The sequence below is a fragment of the Dromiciops gliroides genome, chromosome 4, assembly GCF_019393635.1.
Source record: "Dromiciops gliroides isolate mDroGli1 chromosome 4, mDroGli1.pri, whole genome shotgun sequence".
NCBI classification, from domain to species: domain Eukaryota; kingdom Metazoa; phylum Chordata; class Mammalia; order Microbiotheria; family Microbiotheriidae; genus Dromiciops; species Dromiciops gliroides.
Genome location: NC_057864.1, coordinates 28088828 through 28115358, shown reverse-complemented (window position 1 = coordinate 28115358; position 26531 = coordinate 28088828). Strand labels below are relative to the sequence as shown.

General features: G+C 40.9%; 1 protein-coding gene across 2 annotated transcripts in view; it reads right to left on the bottom strand.

Moving 5' to 3' along the window:
• FAF1 (Fas associated factor 1) overlaps window positions 1-26531 on the bottom strand; it is a 427555-nt gene that overhangs the window by 163868 nt on the left and 237156 nt on the right. For both annotated transcript variants that reach the window (XM_044001590.1, XM_044001591.1), the window contains exon 8: window positions 20532-20618. In XM_044001590.1, coding sequence (XP_043857525.1) covers window positions 20532-20618 — 87 coding nt within the window. The remainder of the gene's footprint in view (window positions 1-20531; window positions 20619-26531) is intronic.

Here is a 26531-nt window from a genome sequence, read left to right as displayed (position 1 = left end):
TTTAAACAATAAATTTAATGAATGAAATGATAGTTTAGAGTAAGAGAGGAAGGAGAAATAGTTCTGGACTTCAAGACCAAATGGCAGAGGGGAACAATGGAAAGAGCTCCGGACTTGGACTCAGACAGCCTGGGTTCCACCAGTGTCTCTGCCATGGATGGGATGAAGGATCTTAACTCTCTCAGTAAAATGAGAAAAACAGCCCCTTCTAGTTCTGACAGTCCATGACTTTTGTCAGATGCATACATTACAAGATGACAGAACTCTCACAGAAGTTCCAGACTCAGGAGAACCAAGAATGGGAGAATCCTTGATTTCTCAGTTGTCTTGGTTGGTTTTGGCAAACTTGTCAATCATATACTGTATACAGTATTATATATTCCAATTGTAATAGTCAATGTCCTAAGGTCTCTCTGAGTACTGAAAACATACTGTGATTCTGGGAATCAATTCCATACCCAGGCTGGTTAATTTAGCATCCTTCGAAGTGTGCTGCCTTTAATGGCTTCTAATATGCCCCAATTTTTCTTTTCTATTTTTTATCCCTTAAGGGACAGGGAATCAGTCCTGGCTTCCTAAAGTTTGGTTTGTAGTATCAGTCCTGTATTCTCTAAGCATCATCATTAATTCCATCTCCTGCACTTTGCAATCTGCCCAATAATATAAGAACTTTATCAGACTGGTGTTGGTCTGAAGTAGCCCAGCAAACGGAAATCCCACGGGGAGCAGTCAACAGCCTTCTCTTCTAAGCAGCAAAAAGCTGTTATCATTTTCTGAATTACAGGAACTATAAAAGGACACTCTGCTCAAGCTGCCTCTGAATGTCACCTGAAAAGCAATCACAAAAGGGCTCTGTCGCGGCTTATCTCTGAGCTCTGTCACTACGGCAACCAGCAGGGAATAAGTATCCGCAGGTCTGTGAATTTAAGAATCCCATAAAAGCCAGGGCGAAGAAGGCATGTGCAGCCTCCCCAAGACTGACTGCATTAATACATTAGCAAATACTGTGAAACACTGGATAAATGTCAGCAATTATGGAAAAAGCGTCTAATAACGATATTCGTTGCCTGTCAAACCCCCGCGAGGTTTGATATGTAACTGCCACTCAAAGCTGTCGGTAATTTTCTCTTTTATACATCTGAATCCTACGTGTTCCAATTTGTACTTGGAAAGTAGGAAACTGGAAATGCAGTTCATTCAATGATGAGCACGATTGTCAACAAATGTACAAAAAAAGAACAGAAAGACTTTCACTGGTTATGGGAATAATCGCTCCCAACTATCTTATGTGGATATTTATTAAAAAATGCTACAGAAAGATCTAAAACAGTGGCATGATATATACGGTTCAATAATCGACTGGATTATTGATAGAGCAGCCACTGACTTAGAGGGCTATGACTTAAGAATGATTATTCCAAGGCCTTTTATAAGGTTAGGAAATGAATGTAAAATTCAAAGAATCTGGTCATTGAAGCACCATTGCAAACAATCCCTTTCCTCATCAAAAATGTGTCATTGGGGTCGTACTAGCCTTAATATAGTCTCCAATCCTGTCTTGATGGCTGTGAGGAAAGCCATTTGTAAACTTCAAAGTACTATAGAAAGGAGCGATTATTATCAGTTTTACTAATAGTATAAGGAATAAGAATATCATAGGCTGTTAATATAATACTGAAAGCCAGCGGAAGATTGGGGGCGGGGTACTACATTGTATAGAGCAAGAAGGAATTCTTGCTCTGGTATGGCCACTTAGCATTCTGAAAATCTGGGATGTTCTAGGAGTTATTTACCACTCTCTCCTCCAAGACACATTATTCTGCTTCCCACCCCATGAGATGGCTATTCTGATGTAAGGAGTGGCAGTGTACTCTGTATCCCCAAACCCCAAAGCTAGTGGTTTACAAACAAGCATCCATTTCTGAGTTGGGGCTCAAGGACTTAGGAAGAGAAGAGAGAAGAAGGAGAGGAAGAGAAAACTCTGCTGCTCCTGTAGGAGTGCTGACCCTTTGAGAAAAAGAGGGGGGGATCCTTGGCAGACAGCAGTCTAAAAAGCACCAACAGAGTCCAGAGGCCTGAGTTTGAGTCCCAGCTCTGCCTCAAGCTCCCTATGACCTGGAGTAATTCAACAGGTGTCTATTAAGTACCTACTAAGGGCCAGTATATAAGAACCAAATATATTATTCTTCAAAAACACTTTACAAACATGAAGTTTCTTGATGAGTTTAAGACACCACTCTCTCTATACCAGAAAGTAGTCATTCAAACCAAAGGTTTCACCAGCCAGTGAGAGAGCGTAGGGTTTATACACTTGATTCAGAGTGTCTCTCTAAGGAGACTGTGGCTGCTGCTGGTTACGTGTGATGCTCCTGTCCCCTCTGTGATTAGGTTTCTTTAATTACAAAATTAGTTAATTCCCTTCTACTTCTAAGACCCATGATCCTATGGAAGAGTTAGAGGTTCAGAGGCCAGAGCAGATGTGCTTGTTGTCAGTCAACATGAAAACTGGCCACTTGACTTCTTGGGTGTTCAGTTATCTCCCTTGTAAAAGGGATCCAATAATGAATAATCACTGGAGTGGTTAATCCCCAATAAGTGATCGTAATGTCCTTGGTGAATGTTCCTAGAGCCCTGGCATTCTGCCAAGGACAGGAGCTAAGGCTGCATCAAGGGAGAGTAGGTGATCTGCCCAAGATCACCATGGTAGCCAAACAAATACCCAAAAGGACCAAAGGGTGCCCTTCCCAATCCTAATTTGGCCAGGGAGATCCTTTAGAGAAGACTTATGGAAAAGCACTGACAGAGCAAGGATTCCAATGAGATAACAGATCCATCAAAGGAAGTATGGAGTATTAAGAGAATCACATGAACCTATGTATGTAAAATTTGTTGAAGCCCTGTGTACTGAGCACCAAATTAACTTGATCAAGGTTGATCAAGGGTGAATGGGTAGGCCTCTGTAAAATTGACAGAGAGGGAAAGCCCCACAAAGTAGTTGGCTGTAGTTGCCTTGTTGTTAAAAACTTTGACAAGGAATCTCAGGCCAAAGATGTCACTGAAGAATATTTTAAATGCAAGAAATTAGTAAATAAAAGCTTTGGTCTGAAAAAAAAAAGAATCACAAATCTCAAAAATTTTAAGAGACTTCGCAGGTTAAACCTCTTTGGCTAACTTTAAAGAATGGAAAAAAGATAATGGGGGAGTAAATAACTCTAATTCTATAAGGACTTTCATGGCTGTCTCTGGAGACAGTTGTCTTCTGAATCCGGAGCATGTGGCTTGGGGGAGGTAAGGGTGTGTGTGCGCTTTTGGGTCTTTTCCCCAAAGAGATCATGGAAGGGGGAAAGGGACCCACGTGTACAAAGATATTTACAGCTGCTCTTTACGTGGTAGCAAGGAATTGGAAGTTGAGGGGATGCCCATCCATTGGGGAATGGCTGGACAAGTTGTGGTATATGAACACAATGGAATACTATTGTGCTGTAAGAAATGATGAGCAGGAGGAGTTCAGAGAAACCTGGAGGGTCTTACGTGGGCTGATGATGAGTGAGATGAGCAGAACCAGAAGAACATTGTACACAGTATCATCAACATTGAGTGTTGACCCACTGTGATGGACTATATTCTTCTCACCAATGCAATGGTACAGAAGAGTTCCAGGGAACTCGTGATGGAGGAGGATCTCCAAATCCGGGGGGAAAAAAACAACCTGTGGAGTATAGATGCTGAATGAACCATACTATTTCTTTTGTTTTGGGTGCTGTTGTTTTTTTTTCTATTTTGAGGTTTTTCATCATTGCTCTGATTTTTTCTCTTATAACAGGACTAATGCAGAAATAGGATTAATGTTATTATGTGTGGTATAGATATATATATATGTATATATATGTATATAGATATATAGATATAACCTATATCAGATTACCTGCTGTCTAGGGGAGGGTGGAGGGAGGGAAGGGAGGGAGAAAAATCTGAAATTGTAAACCTTGTATAAACAAAAGTTGAGAACTATCTTTACATGTAACGGAAAAAATAAAATACCTTATATGTAAAAAAAAATTGAATTGCTATTTCATGGATAAGAAAATAAAACTAAAAATAAAATCTATTTAAAATTTTAAAAAAGAGTGTGTGTGTGTGTGTGTGTGTGTGTGTGTGTGTGTCTGAGAGAGAGAGAGAGAGAGAGAGAGAGAGAGAGAGAGAGAGAGAGAGAGAGAATGAATGTGCATGTGTATGGGGACAGACAACTTGTCTTGGAGCCAGGAAGAGCTGAGTTTAATTCCACTCTTAGCCATGTTCTGGCATTGAACTGCTCAGTGCTCTGTGACTATAAATGGCAGAGTGGGTGTTGGCTGACCTGCACTGGAGTGTCCTCTATTAGCAAAATTAAGACACAGTCACATATCCATCTCTTTATCTGTATCTCTACCCTTTGGCTGAAAGGCTTCTCAAGAAATTTTGAAAATATTAAGTTGTATTTCTCCTGTTTGTCTTTTTTTGTTGTTGTTATTGTTTAGAACAGTGTCCTGTGAATAATATTTTCAGTAAGGTTTCCAGATGCCCACAGAATGTTAAGTTTTCTCAGCAGAGGGTCCCAGTCAGGTGTGAATTACCATAGTTTCTCTTGGGCTGAGATTTGTTTATTCCATTCAAGAGGGTCTATTATGGGACTGTCAAACCAGAATATCGCAAATTATCAGGAGACAGGATTCAGTTTCTTCTTTGAGATGGCCAGAGTGGCAGGAGTCAGAAGAGGAAAGCACGCTCTTACGACAGCTAAGCATAAAGACACTAACAGTGACACTCCTTTTAGCTTCTCTAGCTTCCAATTCCCATTGACATCAAGACATATTACCGGTCAAGTGAGCTCAAAACTTCAGTCAATTTTAACTTTCTTGTTCCTTTCAAGTCACTTGGATGGTCCCTCTCTGAGTCCTGTAGCTTCTTCCATTGAAACCTTTTTCATTCTCTTTTACTTTTAGCATCTGCCATCAGAAGGCCTGGGTTCAAATACCAGCTCGTCAACTTGCTGCTCATGTCATCTTGGGCAAGTCACTTAGGTCCCCTTGGGCCTCAGGGGTGATGGATGATGAAAATGAGAATATCAACAATTAAGGATGACCGACCTAAGAGCCTAAAATGTTAAATAGGAACAATTTGGACAAGGATGGAAAGAGACCATGGGGTTGTCTATCTTATCGTTTTGTAGATCTGAGGTCACATTAATAGGAGGGACAACATATTCAAATATGAATTTGAGTCATTTTGCTTCCCTGTCATGTACATTAAAACAATGTGTCATAACTTTTCTGATGGTAATTTAGACATGGGGCCATATGTAGGAAACCAGTCAAAGGATAATAATTCTTATGGAATAAAGTTACAATATCTCAAAGTTGGAAATTATTGTTTAATAATGCTCTTTAAAATGCACTGTCACATGGTCCTATGCCCTTTACTTGATGAACTTAAGAAAGGACCTTGGGAGGGGGCCCATCCTCTCACTCTCTTTCAGATAGTTCTAATTGTTAAGAAAACTATCATTATATCAAATATATATCTGCCTCTTGGCAGCTTCCTTCAATTGCTCCTATTATTGTTTTCTGGCAAGTTTCATCTCTCTTCCATGTGATGAGGAGGAGGATGAAGATGATAGTAAGCTAAATTCCAATTAGGGCAAATAATACATCGCCCTTAAGTGGTTGCATGTATTTAAATTTTTACTATTCAAAGTTATAATGATATAAAAGGTGGTAATTAATTCCAGCTCAGTGAAATGTGCAGTGTAAATCTGAAAAAAGTGTATACTTCAGGGGATGGCTTATTCCCATTAATCAGGACCTAGTTAATCATAATCACAGCTAACATTTATATAGTGTTTTAAGGTAAAACACTTATTTAATCATCACAATAGCAGCACTTTCCTCCCAGTTGTTATCTCCATTTTACTGATGGGGAAACTGAGGCAGACAATGATTAAGTGACTTGTCCAGAGTCACACAGCTAGTAAGTTAGGAAGGATTTAAACTCATGTCTGTCTAACTACAGGTCCAGCACTCTACTGTGCCACCTACCTGCCTAGGTGACATGGCAACATTTATTATTATTATTATTATTATTATTATTATTATTATTATTATTATTATTTTTGCGGGGCAATGAGGGTTAAGTGACTTGCCCAGGGTCACACAGCTAATGTCAAGTATCTGAGGCCAAATTTTAACTCAGGTCCTCCTGAATCCAGGGCCGGTGCTTTATCCACTGTGCCATCTAGCTGCTCCCCATTGGGGGGGGGGGCGGGGGCAGGGCAATGAGGGTTAGGTGACTTGCTCAGGGTCACACAGCTAGTAAGTGTCATGTGTCTGAGGCCAGATTTTAACTCAGGTCCTCCTGAATCCAGGGCTGGTGCTTTATCCACTGTGCCACCTAGCTGCCCCCGACATGGCAAACTTTTAAATGCTTGAAGAGAGTTTTATGTCCCTCCTGAGTCTTATTTTCTCCAGGCTAAATAGCTCCAGTTCCTTTAACTCAGCCTCACATGGCATGGGAATCTGTGGTTTCCTGGTGTGGTTACTCATTACATTGATGCAGATCTCAACCCTTCCCACATCTTTTCTTCTAATGAAGTTCTTATCTCAGTTCTTACATAAATGTTCCAAGAAGCATCTTCCCTATATCTCAGAGGCTTGCCTCTAAGACTATACTTAAGAAGCGTTAGGCAATCTTATAGCACTATATCATATTCACTATTCTTACAGCTAGGTAATGCCATAGTAAATAGAGCATTGGGCTCAGTCTTAGATGTTTACTAGCTAGATAAGCCTGGGCAAGTCACTTAACCTCTTTTTGCCTCAATTCTCTCATCTATAAAATGGAGATGATAATAGCACCTACCTTCTAAGGTTGCTGTGAGGACTAGATGAGGTATTTGTAAAGTGCAAAGCAAAGCATCTGGCACACAGCAGGTACTACATACATGCTAGTGATGATGGTAATGATGGTGATGTTGCTAATTTGAGGAGGTTATGTCTCAGAGGGATCAGGAAGTCAGGAGGAGAGAGATTTGGGGAAAAGCTATCAGGTTCATTTTGAATTTGGGGAAGGATGTGCTAAGTGGACAGAGAAGTGCCAAAGAGACTAGAAGGGGCCACCATGAGGAACTGTAGAGAGTCGATCAAGGAAGAAAAGACAGTGTGCAGCAGGGAGAGCCCACACAAGATAAGGGAACATCCTTGTAGTGGCCTCAGTCGGCTTGTCTGGGAGACTCTCCAGCATCAGTTTCTGCTGTGCCTCTTATCTCCATCGATATGGGAGGGTCAGCCAAGAGGGAGTCATCCTTTATGGTTTATGAGCCCTCTTCACAATAACCCCATAAGGTTGGTGGTGCTCTATTAATATAATCTTACGGAGAGGGGAAGGGATTTATCTAAGGTCATATTCCTCGTTTCCCATCTGGCTGCACTCATTCTGGACTTCTCTGATTTCAAAATCTCATCATCCTATAATTCCTAATCAGCCATGGAACTCACACCTCATCAGTACCTCGGACTGAAGATGGAGCCAGGAATTTCTCAACCTCTTCAATATACTGTAAACTCCTTGAGGGCAGGGACTGAATGTTTTTCATAATTGTAACCCAAGGGGTAAGCACAGTGCCCATAATAGGTTCTCAACAAATATTTATTGGCTAGAATTTTCATCCAATTTGCTGGTACCAGATCTAACCCTCCTAGTAATCTTTGAATATAAGAGATGGGGGGTGGGGGAGGGGAGGGGAGAATCACAGGAAAGGCCAAAAGCCAAATCTTAGACCCCATTCTCCTACCTCCAGTTCCCTTGCTCTTAGAATGATAGACAGACAGACATATGCACAGTTGAATGGATGGACAGAACATTTATTTAGCACTTATTAGGTGCCAGACACTGTGCTAAGCCCTAGGGATCCAAGTAGAAGCAAAAAGAGAGATAATCTCCACCTTCAAGAAATTTACATTCTCAAGAGGGAAGGCAATACATAAAAAGGAGCTGAGAAGCCGGAGTTGGAGGGCAAGGTGAGAAGCTGAGACTGGCGTGGACACTTCCTCAAATGGAGAGTCAGGTGGGATCTCATCAGTGGGAGAAGGGGTAAGTGTAGGGGCAGAGACATTTCTAAAGTGAGAAAAGACAGCTGGGTGCTGAGGCAGAAAACACTACCAATCACTTCTCTTACTATCAAGCATGTTAGATTTTACTGCCATAGTCAAAGTACGTTCTAATGTGGAGATTAACACCCAAAATCCTTTCTTCCATTTCACGGGTCCTGGACAGTCTTCCTAAGCCCATGCAGGTCTAGGATTTCATTGGATCCTCACAACAGCCTCGTGAGGAAGACACGGCGAGGATTATTATCCCTAATTGACAAACGAAGAACCTGAGGCTCTGAGAGATGAAGTGCCCAGTACAAATGAGGCTAGAAATGCCTGTCCAATTATGAACATAATCCCTCCAAAATTGATATTTGAATGTTCTCAGTACAAGAAATGACACATGCACTATACTGGGGATGACCAAGACAGTGAGAGAACAGGAGACCACAACATGAGAGTGTGCTGACAGAACAAGGCACACCGCGCCTGGAGGAGGAGAAGACTGAGAGATAGATATATGGCCACTGTCTGTGAAAGGCCGGTTACTGTGGGCGAGAGGGTAGAATACTGCCAAAATGGGCTGGGGCATGCCAGGGGGAGGTAGAGCAATGCCCTGCTTCAGAAGTGTCATAGCAGGACTGTTTACCCTCATCAGGGATGCTCTGGAGGGGATTCTCAGCCAGGGAGGAGTTGAACCAGATAGCCTGAGTTCCCTTTCACCTGGGAGATCCAGCACCGCCCTGCGTGTACATCTATCCAGCCCTATTAGACCAACGCCTGACACATACAACAAGACACATGCTGGGGCCGTAGGGATTGGCTAGCCTAGGCTAAAGCAGAGAAGAGGCTGACCTCTTTGGGGCGAAACTGCACTCCTCAGAGCTGACTTTTCCCTCTGTGTGACTTCACAGGTTTGTGATAATCTCATTTTTACTTGAAAGAAAACCTCAGGACTCTGAAATAGTTCATCAATATGGTGTTAATCACCCAGAGTCACAGAATCACAGATCTGGAAGAGACCTCAGAAAATATTTAGTTCAGTATAGAAATGTATAGAAATATCATCCTCAATAACCCCCAAAGTCCTTTAAGTCCCTTCTTGTTCCAAATCTAAAGAACATGCTGGTTATCTAGCATTGGTTTAAACACCTGTGATGGACAGCCCAGTGTTACCTATATAATCAATTCCACTTTTTAACAACTGTAATCATGGGGAAGTTTCTCCTACTATCCAGCTGAAATTTGCATCTCTGCAACTACTTCCCATGGCTCCTGGTTCTGCATTGGAAGCCGAGCAGAACAAGGCTCATCCCTCTTTCACATGATAGTCCTCTATATGTTGAAGACAGCTATTATCTAGGCAAAATGGCATAGTTGGGTAGAGTGGAACTTGAGATTCAGAAGCCCTGGGTTCAAATCCCTCTTTGCACACTAATAAATTGTATGGATCATGAGCAAATCACTTAATTTCTCAGTCTCAATTACCTCCCTTGATAAAGAGGAGAAATATACTTACACTTTCTGCATTAGGGAGTTGAGGAAAGTGAATGAATGAATACCTTTTAAGTGGGTCAAGATCTGTATTAAGTGCTGGAGATACAACTAATGAAGTCGACAAGCATGCATTAAGCTCTACTATGTGCCAGGCTTTTTGCGAAGTGCTGAGGATACAGAGAAAGGGAAAAACAGTCCCTGCCCTCAAGGAGCTCACAGTCTAATGAGGGAAGACAACAAGTGGACAACTACGTATAAAAAGATACATATGTATATATGATATAGATGATGAATTGAGACGATCTCAGAAGGATGGCACTAACATTAAGGAGGATGAGGAGAGGCTTCTTACAGAAGGTGGGGTTTTAGCTGAGACTACAAAGAAGCCAGAGATGAGAGGTGAGCAGGAAGAGAATTCCAGCCATGGCAGTCACTGACGCTCCATGGAGTTGAGATGAAATGTCTCAGTCACTGGATCACAGAGAACATCAAAGGGAGGAGGGTGTCAAAAGACTGGAAAAGTAGAAGACCAAGTCACGGAGAGCTTGAAAGGCCAAAGCAAGAATTTCGTATTTCCTCCTGGAAGGAGTTTAGAGGATAGGGAAGGGGGCAACATGGTCAGATCTGTGCTGCTGGAAGACCAACTTTATAGATGAGTGGAGGAGAGACTGGAGTGAAGAGAAACTTAAGGCAAGGCTAGCAACCAGCAGGCTACTGCAATGGTCCAGGCACAAAGGAGATGAGAACCACGTTGTCTGCTGCATATGAGATGTATAAAAGTAGAACCAACAGGACGTAGCAAGTATTAGTGTATGGGGACTGAGAAAGAGTGACGTTGTGAGCCTAGGTGACTGAAAGGACAGTGGTACTGTTGACAATTAACACAAGTTTGGAAGAAAGAAGGGTTTGAGTTAAGGGTAATGAGAATGTTAAGGGTAAACAGGATGAGTTTAAGATGTCTGTGGAACATCCATTTTATGTTGTCTTACAAGCAATGGGAGATGGAAGTCTGGAGGTCAGGACAGAGGTTTGGGTTAGATAAACAGATCTTAATCAATCAATCAATGGTAAATGAATCTCGAGGAGTGAATGAGGCAGTTAGGTGACTCTATGGATAGTGCAGGACCTAGAGTCAGGAAAACCTGAGTTTACATCCAGCCTCAGACATTTAATAGCTGTATAACTTTGTGCAAGTCACTTAACCTCTGTTTGCCTCAATTTCCTAATTTGTAAAATGGCACAATAATAGCACCTGCCTCCCAGAGTTGCTGTGAGGAACCTTCAAGTGATTTGTAAATGCTGGCTATTATCGCTGGCATCACTGAAACAGTATAGAGGGAGAAAAGAGACGAGGACAGAGAGCCAAGGGGGCTGACACATAGGTATCACCCTCCCATCCAGGTGGGTCACCTACAGCTAGTGGTCTTGACCTGAATGATGATCCAGCAAAAGAAACAGAAGAGTGGCCAAACAGGTAGGAACACAAATGTAAAAGTGACGTCCCCACCCACAAGCAGCATACACTTTCACAGAGGAGACAAGACGTGGAGAGGTAGGGAGTGGCCAGGAGGGAGGGGTGTTTTAGTCTAGGAAAACACAGAAAAGGAAACTGACAAGCCTTTTCCAGAGGAAATGTAAGAGATCATTGAATTACAACTGAAAAGAAGAAAATCGTGGCGGGGAGGAGAGGCTGACAAGATGGGAGATGGCTAGGGCATGGCTGAGGACCGCAGAGAGAGCAGAGCCCTGTGGTTTAGCTCCTCCTATGCATGGTCTCTGATGGTTTCACCTGGAAACCTTAAAGCACAATATAAATGTGAGTCACACTCATCAGCATGCATTCCCTACATCTTTCCTGGGCTAAACAGTCATTTCCCACCAGCTATACCCCTTCATGACACTCATTCCAGGTACTCCACCTGCCTACCGGTTTTTCAGCTTCCTCTTTTGGGCTCTTTTTCCTTATTACACTGTAAGCTCCTCCATGGCAGGGATGGTGGCCTATTTGTCTTCCTAGCACTTAGCACAGTGCCTTACACACATAGGCATTTAATAAATGTTGACTGATACCCCCAATTCTTTCAAAATACATACAGTTTATATATATATACTGTTTAAAATTGGGTGTATTCTAAGGAATTTCCTGGTTCACAGCTTATGACCCACATTCCACGTTTTCATGGACATTAGCAGAGTCACAATGTGATGACAATCAGACAGCTCTAGCAAGGTCCCCGAGCATAATGTCAGGCAGTGTGTTGCAATGGAGGGAGCCCCACAGCTGGAACACAGAGCAGCCTCTTGCCTTGGGACAGTCTTAGTTTACTCATTCTCCCTTCCTTACAAGGTTGTTGGAAAGAAAGGGATTTGTAATTCCTGGTTGAGGTCCATAATCTTTTAGCCTGAGCAAGGCACTCTCTCCTTTCTATCCGTGCCAAATCTGAAAATCCAGACTTCATTTTACATGCTCGAGGTGCTGCCTTTTTTTGTTGTTGGTTGGGGTTTTTTTGTTTGTTTGGGGGGGGCTTTTGGGGGGGACAGTTTGCATGGCAATGAGGATTAAGTGACTTGCCCAGGGTCACAAAGCTAGTAAGTGTCAAGTACCTGAGGCTAGATTTGAACTCAGGTCCTCTTGAATCCAGTGCCGGTGCTTTATCCACTGCGCCACCTTGCTGCCCCCAAGGTGCCTGCCTTTTAATAAGGTATAAGGCCTGTATTCCAAGTTACAAACTCAAGGAGACCTTGTCAAGGTCCAGAATAAAGTTTTGCCCACAAGCCCAGGCCTTGTTCTTCCTGGTTGAAATGGCATCAATGGCCAAGCCCTCCCCAGTGGAGAGTCTGAGGACATCACCCTCTGAGGAGGGACTGGATTTGGTGAGGATACAGACAGTATCCCAATAGCAGGGCAAGAATGTTCCCTCTCAGGGGAGGAGGGTGAGGTAATGTTTCTGTGACAGCTGCCTGGCACTGCCAGAAGACTAAGTCCACCAGGTTCACTGGAGACTCCAGATCACCCAGGAAGTCTTTCATCACCCTATTTGTGGAGGTCAAAGTTAACAAGAATGATGCTGAACAAAAGCCCCCTGAGATAATACAATCTCATTGACAGGGCTAGGTTTAAAATCGTGGCTCCCCTGCTCACCAAGTCTGTGACCTTGGAGAAGTCACTTCTTGATTGTGGGTCTCCCTCTTCCAGGTAGATTGGACTGGACGATATGTAGGAGAAAGATCTCCAAGCTATGGGTTCAAGTTTGCCTAGGTCTTCTCTTGACCATTTGAGGGGTTTAAGTTCCCTTCCAATCACATGACCCTAGGATACCCTGCTTTTGCTTAGACGAAAAAACAGGCCCACAGCAAGGCAGTGTCTTGTCTATGATCACACAGCCAAGTGAATATTAGAGGTGGCTCCCAGTCCTCTCCTTCTACCACCATCACATACATGCACCGTGACACTGTCCCCTGACCTCTTGATGCCAACAAAGGTTTCTGCAGTAGCTGATGGGGAAAGGGACACTGCTAATGAACCTTATTAACAAATATCCTTATCTGGCACAAGGAAGAAATTGTTCAGGTGGTTCCCCAGAAAGTTAAACCATCTTAGGTATTAAGTTATGGCACATTAATGTGCAGAGAAATTAATTCTATATTTTGCTGGTAACACAGTCAGAACTGTTTACACAGCTGACACATCCCAGCTGCACCCTACGGGAGCAGCCAAGCTGGGAAGATGATTTTGCTTCATAGCAGATGCCTCAACTTTTGCAATTTCAACAGACAGGACAAAGAGGAACACAAGCAACAATGTCAAACATAAACAAGAGAATAATGAGCTTCAAGCAGACTAGACCCTGCAAAGAAAGGTTTCTACATCATTTATCTGGTTGAATCCTCAACAAGAAGCTCTTTAGAAAGGATCCCTCTGGCTGAAATCCAAGCAGTGTGATCGGCCATCTCTGTAGGGCCCTGAGCTTGGAACTATCTGACTGGGGGCCTCCTGGAAAGAACACTAGATCTGGACGCTGAGGGGGTGGGTTGCTAACTACCTAGGTGTACCAGCTGTAAAGGGAGGGAGTTGTCCTCTTGTCTAGTTCCAAATCCTAGGATTCTAAATTGTATAGCTCAAGTCCGGGAGCATTTATTGTGTGCTATGTTCCAAGCTAGTCCTGCCCCTTCCAGGAGCTCCCATTCCAGTGGGGAAAGAGAAATCAGAAGCCAGAGTCAGGGGGAAGAGGGGAAGGTGCCTGGCCAAGAGGGCATGGCTGAGAAAGTCCTGTGAGTCAGCAGTGCAGCCCATAGAGGAGCAGAGCCATGGTTGGCCTGGGACTCCTCCTGAACATGGAGGTTCTGGGAGGAGCCAGCCAATCAGAGGCTGTGCTTTGGAGAAGAGCCACCACAGGAAAAGCGTGGAAGCTGCCTTCAACGACCTGAAGAGCTTTCATGTGGAAGAGGAAGCCTGGCTTAGTGCAAAGAGCTGGAGTGGAGGCTGGGGTCAAATGCAGGCTCAGTTACAGCAGAGATGCAGGAATTTGGGCAAGTGGCTTCCCCTGTTTAGGTCTCAGTTTCCTCCTGAGTACAGTAAGGGGGCTGGGTTCAAAAGCCTCTAAGGTCAGTCTCTTTCAACTCTGAATTTGCCTCCAAAAAGGGGGAACTACAACCAAGGGGTGGGAATTGCCAAGAGCCAGATTCAGGTACAATAAAAGAAGAACGTGTGGAGTGAAGACTGGGGAAGGTAGGGTTATGGACTGTCTAGAGAGGAAGGGAGTACAGTCCACCTGTGGATGTACGTGAAGCACCAAAATGGGAATTGTTTTCCTTCTTTTTGCAATCTTTCTTGGACAAGAATCACTTAAATATATTGGTTATGTTTTTAATATTGCTCTCTAAATGATAACTTCCAAGTAACACAGAAAAGGTGACCTTTGTTCCCCTTTTTAGCCAAGCCCTGTCATGATGAACCCCTTCTCAAGGCAGCTCCTGCATCTGCTACAAGGCTAGCTCCACCATGCTTCTCCTGGCCATCTTCTAACCCTCAGAGCTCCAGGGACTGGACAAAACTTCTTCAGTTTTAGTTTTGCTCTGGGTCTCCCAAGCCTCCTCATGGGGTCCGCTATGTCCCTGCTTGACTGACCAGCTTGTTTGTCATCAGCTATCTAGTCACTGCCCCCTACCTCCAGCTCTGGAACTAAAATAATACTGCCACTGCTCCTAGATAGGGAGCTTCAATCTACTTCCCTACAGCTTCACTCAATAGCCCCATGGCTTGGCAAACCAACATACCCCTTACTGGCCACCATTCATTCATTCATTCCAAGGTGAACTCCCTATTTATAGCCCCAGCAAATAGCAGAGCGGAATCAATTAAAAAGTAGTCAATCATGGTATCAATCTGGTGATCTAAGTACATTCACATGAATAGTTCACCTTTTAAAGAAAGAATTCTTCTAGTTGCTCATTGAGTTATAAAGTTCAAGGATCCACAAAGCAAGCTTCAGAAAGTTCAATAGGATGAAATTCAATTAGAAGAAACATAACATTTCATTGTCTCATCTGTAAAATGCAGATGGCACCATCCACCTAGATAGAGGGAGTTGAATCAGATGATCTTGAGATCTTTCAGGGCCAAGATCTCAATTTTAGAATTCTGTGAGAAGAGTTCCAGGGAACTCCTGATGGAAGAGGATCTCCAAATCCAAGGAAAAAAAAGAAAGAAAGAACTGTGCAGGATAGATGCTGATTGAACCATATTATTTCTTTTGTTTTGGGTGCTGTTGTGTTTTTTTTTTTCTATTTTGAGGTTTTGCATCACTGCTCTGATTTTTTCTCTTGTAACAGGATTAATGCAGAAATAGGATTAATGTTATTATGTGTATATATATGTGTGTGTGTATATATCTATATCTATATGTATATGTATAGAGATATATAGATATAACCTATATCAGATTACCTGCTGTCTAGGGGAGGGAGGAGAGAGGGGAGGGAGGGAGAAAAATCTGAAATTGGAAAGCTTGTATAAACAAAAGTTGAGAACTATCTTTACATGTAACGGAAAAAATAAAATACCTTATACATTAAAAAAAAAAAAAGAATTCTGTGAATCCATCAGGACCAAAAGTTGTTTTGTTTTGTTTTCCCTATGATAGTTCCTTTACTATTCATTCTATTTCTTTTTCTAAAATTGGGTAATTTAAGATCTCTATTTGAATTTCTGGTAAGATTAGTTATTTTATGTTTATGAAGACATTATTCTATTTCTTTTGTGTTCTCAGGTTTATTAGCATATAATCGTGTATAATAGGTTCTGATTACTCTTTTTGAATTTCTTCTGTTTTTGTTGTAATGTCACCTTGCTATTTTCTTATTTTACTGATTTGATTTTCTGCCTTCTACTTTTCAATCACATTAGCTAAAGGTTTATTGATTTTATTAGTCTTCAAATAAGCTTTTAGCTTTATTTATAATTTTTATAGGATTTTAAAATTTGTTTTCTTGTTTTGATGGGGGCAACCAGATGGTGTAATTGATAAAAGTGCCTGGTCCGGAGTCAGGAAGACACAACTTCCTGAGTTCAAATCTAGCTTCTGACACTTAGTGGCTGTGTGACTGTGGGCAAGTCACTTAATCCTAGGTGCCTCAGTTTCTTCATCTGTAAAATGAGCTGGAGATGGAAATGGCACACCACTCCCACTATCTTTGTCAAGAGAACCCCAAATGGGGGCAGCTAGGTGGCGCAGTGGATAGAGCACCAGCCCTGGAGTCAGGAGTACCTGAGTTCAAATCTGCCCTCAGATGCTTGACACTTACTAGCTGTGTGACCCTGGGCAAGTCACTTTACCCCAATTGCCTCACCAAAAAACAAACAAATAACACAACCAACCAAATTAAAAAAAGAAAACCCCAAATGGAGTCACAAAGAGTTGGACACAACTGAAAAGCTACTGAATAGGGTTTTCTCCCAAATTAATCTATTTCTCTAATTTTTAATATCTCCATTTTTGTGCTTATTTTAGATTTATTTGTTGGTTTCTGTGTGTTTTTTAAAAAGCATATTCAGTTCATTAATCCTCTCTTTCTCTAGTTTGTTAATATGTTTGTAGTGATAAGAGTTGTCCCCTAAGGACTACTTCAGCTGAATCCCAGAAATTTTGGTATGTTATTTCATCATTATCATTTTGTTTCACATAACTATTGTTTTTAGGATATGTTCTTTGAGCATTCATTATTGAGGATTTCATTGTCAAGTCACCATTTGGATCTGTTTTTTGTTTGTGGTCTCAAGACAAATGAGTATTTTTATTATATTTTGGTCTATAAAAGATGTATTCACTAGTCTATCTTTTTACATTTGCTTGCAATATCTCTGTACCCTAGTACATTAGGTAAATTTTGTATAAGTTCCATATTGTGCTAAGAAATATGTATATTCTTTCGTAGTTCCATTTAGAAAACACTATACATCTTTTAGCTCTAGTTTCTCAAGGAATTTGTTCAGTTCTAAATTTTCCTTTTTGCTTTCTTTTTGTTTCACATGTCCAAAACAGAAAGGGTCGCTGAAGTATTTCACTATTGTATTACTGTCTATGTATTCTTATAGTTCAATTGATGAATGAATTTGAAGTTGAATGCTAAGGCATTTGGACTATTTAAGTTTAATACTGATGCAATTTTGTTGTCTATGGTTCCTTTGAACGTATTTCCTTTTTCCCCCCTTTAAAAAAAATGTTTATTTTTCCTTTGTTATATTATGATTGTAACTCCTACTTTTTAATTCATTTGATGCATAGTAATTTTTTTCAAGCTCCTTAGTTTTATTCTGTATATGTCTTTGTTTTTTAAATAGTTTCTTGTGAGCAACAGGTTGTGGGATTTTGTTTTCTTATCCAATCTATCCTTCTTTTTCATTTTATTAGATTGCTTGATCCATTCACATTTCTTTTTGTTTTGGTTTTTGGTTTTTTGGGGGGAGGCAATTGGGGTTAAGTGACTTGCCCAAGGTCACACAGCTAGTTAAATGTCACGTGTCTGAGACCGGATTTGAACTCAGGTCCTCCTGAATCTAGGACTGGTGCTTTATCTACTTCACCACCTAGCTGCCCCCAATCCATTCACATTTAAAATTATAAATTAGGCTTATTACATTTTCTTTCCTTTGCCTCTAAAATTGTTTTTTTTTTCCAAGTTAAATTGTTTCCTCTTTTACTATAAACATAATAACATAATACAGTGCCTCTTCAGTTATGTCAGTCTAATTTTTTTTTTTAGAGGTGGTCCTATTTCCACTGGATCTTTTACCCTTATTCCTGAGTTCCTCTCCTACCATTTGATACATTCTTCCCTTTGAAGATTTGCTTATTTAGTTTCCTTTTATCTGGTTATTTAATTCTCTCTTTTCCCCCCATCAGTCAAGTAGAATCTAACTTCTCTCCTCTCCTTTGACTTGTCCTGTTTATTTTAAAATTTCATTTCCTGTACTCCCTTCCAGAAAGAATTTCGTTCCCTCATTTTCTTCACTATCCATCCTTCCTTTCTGTCTATTCTAGACACTCATTTTCAGGCTCATGGCCACTTTACTTACCTAGTGCCTCTCTAAACTCTACACTCCTTATGGAATGAAAACTTCCAAGATACCCATTCTGCGCCTCCCCCCAGCCCCTTTTTTCTGATGTGCATCACTCCAAAGATCTATGATTTTAATAGCTACAAAACATTGTTCAAAGTGTGTTCATGTTTTATTCTGTTAGAAAAAAGTGACCAGCTAAACGTTACTAAGAAAGAACACAGTTAAAAATGTCACTATATTAAAGATGGAAAAATTTTGAAAGAAAATTAAAGGTAGGGGCAGCTAAGTGCTGCAGTAGATAGAGCACCAGCCCTGGAGTCAGGAGTACCTGAGTTCAAATCTGGCCTCAGACACTTACCACTTACTAGCTGTGTGACCCTGGGCAAGTCACTTAACCCCAATTACCTCACTAAAAAAAAAAAAAAGAAAGAAAGAAAGAAAAAAAGAAAATTAAAGGTACTGTTTATTAATCAAACAGATATACTAGTTTTACTTAAGTCATGAAACACTAGATTCAAATTTACAATTGTTCCTTGGGTATTTTTTAAAAAAATAAGATATTTATAGAAGTCTACTTTCAAACCCTTATTTACTTTTAAAATTATATTACATTTTAGAGTTTTTTGAAACATTTTTATTTTGGATTTACAGATCCCCAGTGAACTCTCACAGATAGGGTAACAGCCCAGCATATCGATATAGCAATGAGCAGTCTCTTGGTAGAGCATTGAATGGAAACCCTTGGCAGAGCATTGAATGGAAATGGCAAACTTATCAGAATATCTAAAGAGAGATGTATTAGAGAACTATCAAAGTGGCAGAAAAATTACACTGATTTAGGATCACAGATCTCAAAAAGTTCAGGTTAAATGAGACCTACTCCCATCAATTAATCTCCTTTTTCAATTTCATTTAATTCATTCAAGTATCTATATAGTTCCTACAATGTACAAACATATTGTGCTCAGTACAGGGTGAGATAGAAAAAAATTAAGTACAGGGTCACTATCCTCAAGAAGTTTGCACTCTGGCGTAACAGAAAAGGCACTGAATGTTTAACTAAAAAAAAACCCAGTTTATGTCTCAGCTCTGCCATGTTCTCATTATATTAACTTGGGAGACTGACTTCAGTTCCCTGAAGGTCATGCTCTCTATCTGTAAAATGGGCATAAAGAGACTTAAACCACACTTACCAATATCATAAAGCTATTTTGAGTAAAGGGCTTTGTAAACCCTTAAGAACTTCATGAATGTGAGCTGTAGGATGGACCACTCTAATTTTTACTAAGTGCTTTGTAAATAAACACATGATTAATCTGTAGAAGTCCCTGTATGTGTGTGTGTGTATGTGTGTGTATATGCATGTATAGCTGTGGAGACTCAGTCAAAATCCACAATGTTTACTGCCATACCCCAGTGCCCTAACCACAATATGAAGAGGGCTGAGTCAAGGAGAAGGATCCGTCTTTGATTTTTCTTGTTTCCCTGACACATTTCATTCCTAAAGAATGTGACAAGATTCTAGGTATGATGAAAAGGCTCAGGTGGTAACCCCATTTTCAAGGGATCCATTCCACAGCAGGAATGTGGTGTAGCATAACCGAAAGATTGCCAGTTGACCTCTCTCTGGATTCTTGTCTTGTTCAGTCAGTTTCAGCCATGTCAGACTCTTCAGGACCCCATTTGGGATTTTCTTGGCAGAGATACTGGAGGGGTTTGCCATTTCCTTCTCCAATCCATCTTACAGATAAGGAAACTGAGGCAAACAGGGTGCAGGGACTTGCCCAGGATCACACTGCTCCTGTGTCTGAGGCCAGATTTGAACTCAGGAAGATGAGTCTCCCTGACTCCAGTCCCTGTGCTCTATGCACTATGGTGCCAACTAGTGATCCAGATTCTCATTGGTCAAAACTGTGGGTCACATAACCGAATTGTGGGGGTTGTGAAAAATTTGGCAACGGCAAAAAGTTATGCAGACCTATTTTATATACCTCTCTACTCGGGGGCACATAAAATTTCTCGGGCAAAAAGAGGTGGCAAGTGGAAAAAGTTGAGGAAGCCCTGGCTTAGGTTCGATACATCTGGATAAGATAACCTTTGGGCAGTCCCTAGGGTGCTCTGTGAAATGAAGAGGCACTGCCTGTCTTCCAGGACTGTTAGGAGAAAAGTGCTTTTATAGAGATGTGAGAAGCCCATGAGTGTGGAATGCTTTATATAAGAGAAAGAGCTGGTACCATTTCATTCTTACAGTTTGACTGGAACATATTCTTCAAGGCAATTGTCACAAAACTGTCACCATGTAGAAGAAAGAATGACCAGAAGGTCACATGCTGAATCATGCCATTGCTTACCGAGTCATCTGTGGCTGAAGGTGGCCAGCCTTCCCACAACTGATGGCGAACAGGGATACTAGTAAGGTCATATACATTCCTTTTAACCTGTAAAAAATAAAAAATAAAAATTAAAAAAAACCCACTGTTTTCAATACAGGTTAAGAACATTTTCCTATTCATTCTTTTTATTTTCACACCATTCTCCTATGAGAATAGGCACTACCAAGTTAAGGACATGGTTTTACTTTGTCTCTTTCCCTTGGCCATGAGCACGCACAGTACATATTTAATGAATGCTTGCTGAATTGATGGATTTTGATAGGAATTTTCGACTATTTCACTTACATGAAAACTGCAAGTTAAGAAAATGGAAGATAAGTTAGAAAGAAAAAAAAAAGAAGACAAATGAGAAAGCAGGACTCTAATCCCCCATGGAAAGAAGACCAGAGAAGGTAGCTCTTTGGTCTTACAGCATTCTGGAGCTGAAAGGGTTCCTGTAGATCACTAAGCCTAGTCCACTCTTTTTTTTTTTTTAATAGGGCAATGAGGGTTAAATGACTTGCCCAGGGTCACACAGGTAGTAACTGTCAAGTGTCTAATGCTGAATTTGAACTCAGGTCCTCCTGAATCCAGGGCCAGTGCTTTATCCACTGCGCCACCTAGCTGCCCCCTAGTCCACGCTTGTTATAAATGAACTGAGAGTCCCATGGTCAAAAGCTGCTCTAACAATAAGAGCTGTCCACAAATTCAATGAGAGTTATCATGAGAGGGGTGGGGTTTCCCATCCCTGGAGGTCTTGCCGGGGAATAGTATAGAAGGCCCAAGGTGGAAGAAGTATTGTTCGTCTGTGTATGGATGCCATCAAGTTTTTTGTGTTTTATTTTTCTTTTCAGAAATTCTAGGTCTTTGTTTAAGTAATAGGATTGTAGGTTCTAGAGCTGGAATGGACCTAAGAAGGTGTCCAGAACAACCATTTCACTTTACAAACATAGAGAAGGGAAGGAACTTGCCCAGGTCACCTGGAGTGTGAAGCTGAAGACCTAGGATTTGGTCGCATATCTAGTACCCAGTGCTCTTGCAGTCGTGGCATATCGAGACTCAATAGGGGGCAGACACCCGGAGGTACTTTTACAATGATTTAGGGTTGTGGTTCTCCCCCCCCCCCGCCCACCATTTTACAAAGCAGATTTTAATTCAAAGTGTCAAGATGGAGAGAAAGCCTGAGGAGGAATAATTTTGATTATACAACTAGCCTTTAGAATGTGACATGGAAGTAAAGTCGCCTGGATGATTAAGACAGATTTTGAAAAAAAAAAATCTATAAAAATGAAGCAGGCAGGGGCAGCTAGATGGCGCAGTGGATAGAGCACCGGCCCTGGAGTCAGGAGTACCTGAGTTCAAATCCATCCTCAGACATTAAACACTTACTGGCTGTGTGACCTTGGGCAAGTCAATTAACCCCAATTGCCTCACCAAAAACAAAACAAAAAAGTGAAGCAGGCAGCTAGGTGGCACAGTGGATAAAGCACTAGTCCTAGATTCAGGAGGACCTGAGTTCAAATTTGGCCTCAGACACTTGACACTTACTAGCTGTGTGACCCTGGGCAAGTCACTTAACCCTCACTGCCCCGCAAAATTAATAAAAAAAGAAAAAGAAGAAGCAAAACAAGAAGAGACAGGATATGGATCATTATCAAATTTAAAATGCCCCAAATTTCAAAACAGTATACACTAGCATTTCCTGACCATTATTCTTAGTATAATGTTCAGACCTAGTATTTAAAAAATACAAGGCAATTATCATTTTATATGAAATAAACATTTTGGGGGGCAGCTAGGTGGTGCAGTGGATAGAGCACTGGCCCTGGAGTCAGGAGGACCTGAGTTCAAATCCGGCCTCAGATACTTAACACCTACTAGCTGTGTGACCCTGGGCAAGTCACTTAACCTCAATTGCCTCACCAAAAAACAAACAAAAAATAAAACCAACCATCCATGTCTCACCTAAACTTTACATTTCCTCTCACCCCCTGATAAGTATAGTACTTTGGAACACAGTGGGTGCTTAATAAACATCTGCTCTTGTTACCTTTAAAAGGGGAGGGGGAGCACAAGAAAAAGATTTATCAACAGACAAGAAATCCAGTCATCTAAAACACTCTTCCCTTTCCTGAGCAGTACACATCAATCCCACTTCTGCTTCCTTCTTTGTAGATAATAGGTGAATATAAATTAATAAATTACAAGAATAACAAAGATAGCATTTCAACCAACTCTCCTGATGGAAAAACACAAGCCTGACATTATCCTATGGCAACAATGAAAGAGGGCTCCCTACTTTCTGAGTTGGAATTCAGTAGAGAATGTGTTACACAATGAGATTTCAATGAAGAAAACAAAGGATATTCATTCGTGTTTTTAAAACGCAGAAGCCTTGGGTATCATGTTGTCTAATTACAGCATTTTGTATCACATTACTTTTTATTATATGTAAACACATCTAAGTCACCTTTCCAGCAAAACAGGGAAATATGTTCACTGGGGAAAAAGTAAGGAACTCAATCTATTTTTTTATCTCCAACATACACCTGTGAAAGAAGAACAGGAAAAGGAAAGCAGGAGAGCTTGGGACAAGGTTTGATCCCCACTGAATTCCAAACAAACAGCTATTCTTCAGAGCTCCATAGCATGGGGCCAGCCTGCCATGTGCTAATATTTAGTTCAGTCACACTGAGGTTAGGAGTTGTCATTCGTCACTATTGACCCTACAGTATCCCAACCATATGTAACTAGGCTAATCTCTTCGAATGTTGACTCTCTGACACTATTTGCCATGCTAAGTGCTTAGTAAGCTATCAGAGAAACGCAAGGTCCAACATTTATAACACTGAGGGGGTGCTAAGTATGGCAAAGGTAAAGTCACTTCGTGCTTCAAGAGAAAACCTTCCTTTAACGAAGCATTTCTTATCAGGGCTCCATGGCCTTGTTTTTGCTTTTATATTGAGATGACTGTCAATATAATTACGCTCCCTTGTAATCTGGTGTCTTTTGTTTTATATATCTAAAAATATGATTCTTAGAAGGGGCCCACTGGCTTCAGCAGACAAACTTCCCACGGGGTACGGGACACAAACAGGATGAAGAAGCCTTGCTTTAAAGGCACTGAGCAGTATCCTTCTTGAGTGCTACTGCACAGCCATGTTGCTGATGTACACCAGGAAGCATCTCTCCTCCAAACATTGGTCATACACCAGGATAGAGATGAAAAGGCTGCTCTCTGAGGATGGATACACACACACAACACCAAGGGCTTGGATTCTTAACATTCCATTTCATTCCAAAACACAACGATGGGGCATTATGAAATGAACAGTAACTCCTCTCGAACCGCTCCCAACTCAGTAACATTCCTCTGCTGCTCTCGGCTTTTAAAGGCAAGTATGTCCTCGTTAAGTGTGTTCATTTGGGACAAAGTGCAATGCCAAATTGATGTGCAGAACAAAATGATCAAAGTTAAAGTGATTTTAGCCAACACACAAGTATTGTGGTGGCTTTGTTTCCTGGGAGGACATGGGTTAAGTGAGCTGCCATAGAATCAGCAAGTTCTTCCACACAGGCAGAAAGGCCTTCAGGGAGGGAAGCCTGCAAAACCCATCAAGCCTCAGTTTTGTTAGACCCATAACAAGGGTTCTATTTACAAGTGTATTTTGAAATGCATCTAGAAGAGTCTTTTTGCTTAACCACAAACTTTGATCAACTATTTTAAGGAAAATGTACTTGTTTTTCCAAGTAAATCTACCCTTATCAATACTGTATTCACATATAGATGTTTTTATCAGTCTGATAAAGACTCAACTGCTAAAATAACAAAAACTCAAGATAGATGCAGTTAGCACTGAACTGATGGAGACATTACAAACTCCCCCCATTATCTTTATTAACTGTTATATTTAATTAACATTTAAAGTTGTAATTCTGCAGGGAAGAGAAAATCCAAAAGGCACACAAAGCAATGGTAAAAATTATTCTGGTCAGGAAAAATTAGCATTCACAGAGAATGCAGGAACACAGCCCAGCTGTGAAGATGATGGGGCGGGCAGATCATGTTCAAGTCATCGTTGAAATTGATCAAGGACTTGGTGCCTCTCCTAGAAGGCTGGGGGTGGTGCCTGCTGGCACGCTTGACTGCCATTGCTGGACGGATTTCATCTTTGTAGACTTGCACAAAATTCTCTGTACGCACAAGTGCCACTTCCCAGGGCAATGTTTCCCAAGGGCCTTTTTGTCTTACACGCTTTCTTTGATCAGCACTGGCTTAGGATCATGCTCACCCTCCGTGGTCTTTTCAAATCTGTTCTTGCATTAAACTCTAAATCGACATGGTCTCAGGATACAAGAATCCGCAAATGTTTCAATTAGGTCTGAATGTTGTTTAATAATGACTTGGATAAAATTAACGTTCATTTAAATGTTAGTGTCCTGCTGGAGAATTTATTCCATGTCAAACATGCCAAATGAAAGGACAGGTTTCTAGAGGTTGCTTTGCTGGTAAAATTTAATTTCTTTCCAACTCTTTTAGCTAAAATAGTTGTACATGACCAACAAAACATATAATTAGAGGACTTAGAACGGAATTTACCTGGACCTGTTCTAGTGCCAATATTGTTTTTCAGTGGAAAAACACTTGCTTCTTAGTTCTTATAATTATCTAACATAAAAAAAAATTAAAATTAATCTTGATACCAAGCTTCAAATTACCCTCATGTTCATGGTGTTTTCTGTACTAAGAACAACACTGCAGGAAAGATGGGTTACCTAATTACTTATACATTATAAACCAGTTATAAATTTTATTATTATCAATAAGAAAAATATTCATTTCCCACAAATAGCTCAGTTTTAAAATGTGATTTTATAAAGAAAACATTATATACTTTAGTGAAAACTCCTACAAATTTCAGCAGAATTTCTCAGCGCGTAACTGTATAGATAAGATAACATTTTAATTGGATCATAGAAATGAGAGACTTTACAAAGCACTTTTCTCAAGAGGCTGATGCTCCTTCTACCACAGCAAGAAAAGTCTCAAAAAAAAGAAGCACTGCGTTACAGAATGATGACTGGCTGGAATAAAAGTTGGAAGACTTGAGTTCTGCCCCTGGCTTTGCCCTAAATAGCTGTGTGACTTTGGGCTCATCTCTTCTCTCTCAGCCTCAGTGTCCTTCATTTGTAAAATGAGGAGAATTAGTCTATCTGATCAGAGCATTTTTCGCTCTCGCAGACATTCCCTGATTCCAGAGAAATTGAAAAGAAACTAGGGTGAAAGAAATACAAGAAAAAGTGCGATGGAAATGTATTATTGATTTTCTGATTGAATTACACCTAAACCTGAAGACTAGAGTGGCACAGTGCTCTGCACAGACTAGGAGTTTAATTATTTGCAGACTAATTGATAGGGCTAAAGAATGGAGGAAGACTCCCAGCTGATACTAAGGAAAAGACTTGCTGCACAGCACCTAAGACTTAAAAAAACAAAAACAAAAACAAAAACAAAAAACAAAAAACAAAACTTCAGAGCACACATTATGTTCAGGTCCTGGTTTCCAGCTAGCCTCTGTTCCCTAAGTTCTCCATGAAAGGCTAAGAGGAAAGAACAAAGCCAAGGACTTGAGATTCAGGATACTTCTCAAACACTTCTCACCTGACTGGGAGAACGTTTCTTCTTTTTCCTGAGCATACTAAGCCATAGTGGCCCATGGCACTGGCTATCCTAAACTGCCAGTTAAAACTCTCCTAAAACAGTTCTTTGCAACAACAAAAAATGTAACTATTGGGGATAAGAGAAATATGAATGTGGCATCTATAATCAAATGTTATTTAGCAAACTCATGATAGATGTATGGACCTACACGATCAGTGATAAATTGAGGGGAGGGAAGGGGGGGGGAAATCTAAACCAATCTCTTCCCAGCAAATAAAGAAGATGTCATTTCAAGGTAACAAGTTTGATATTGCTAG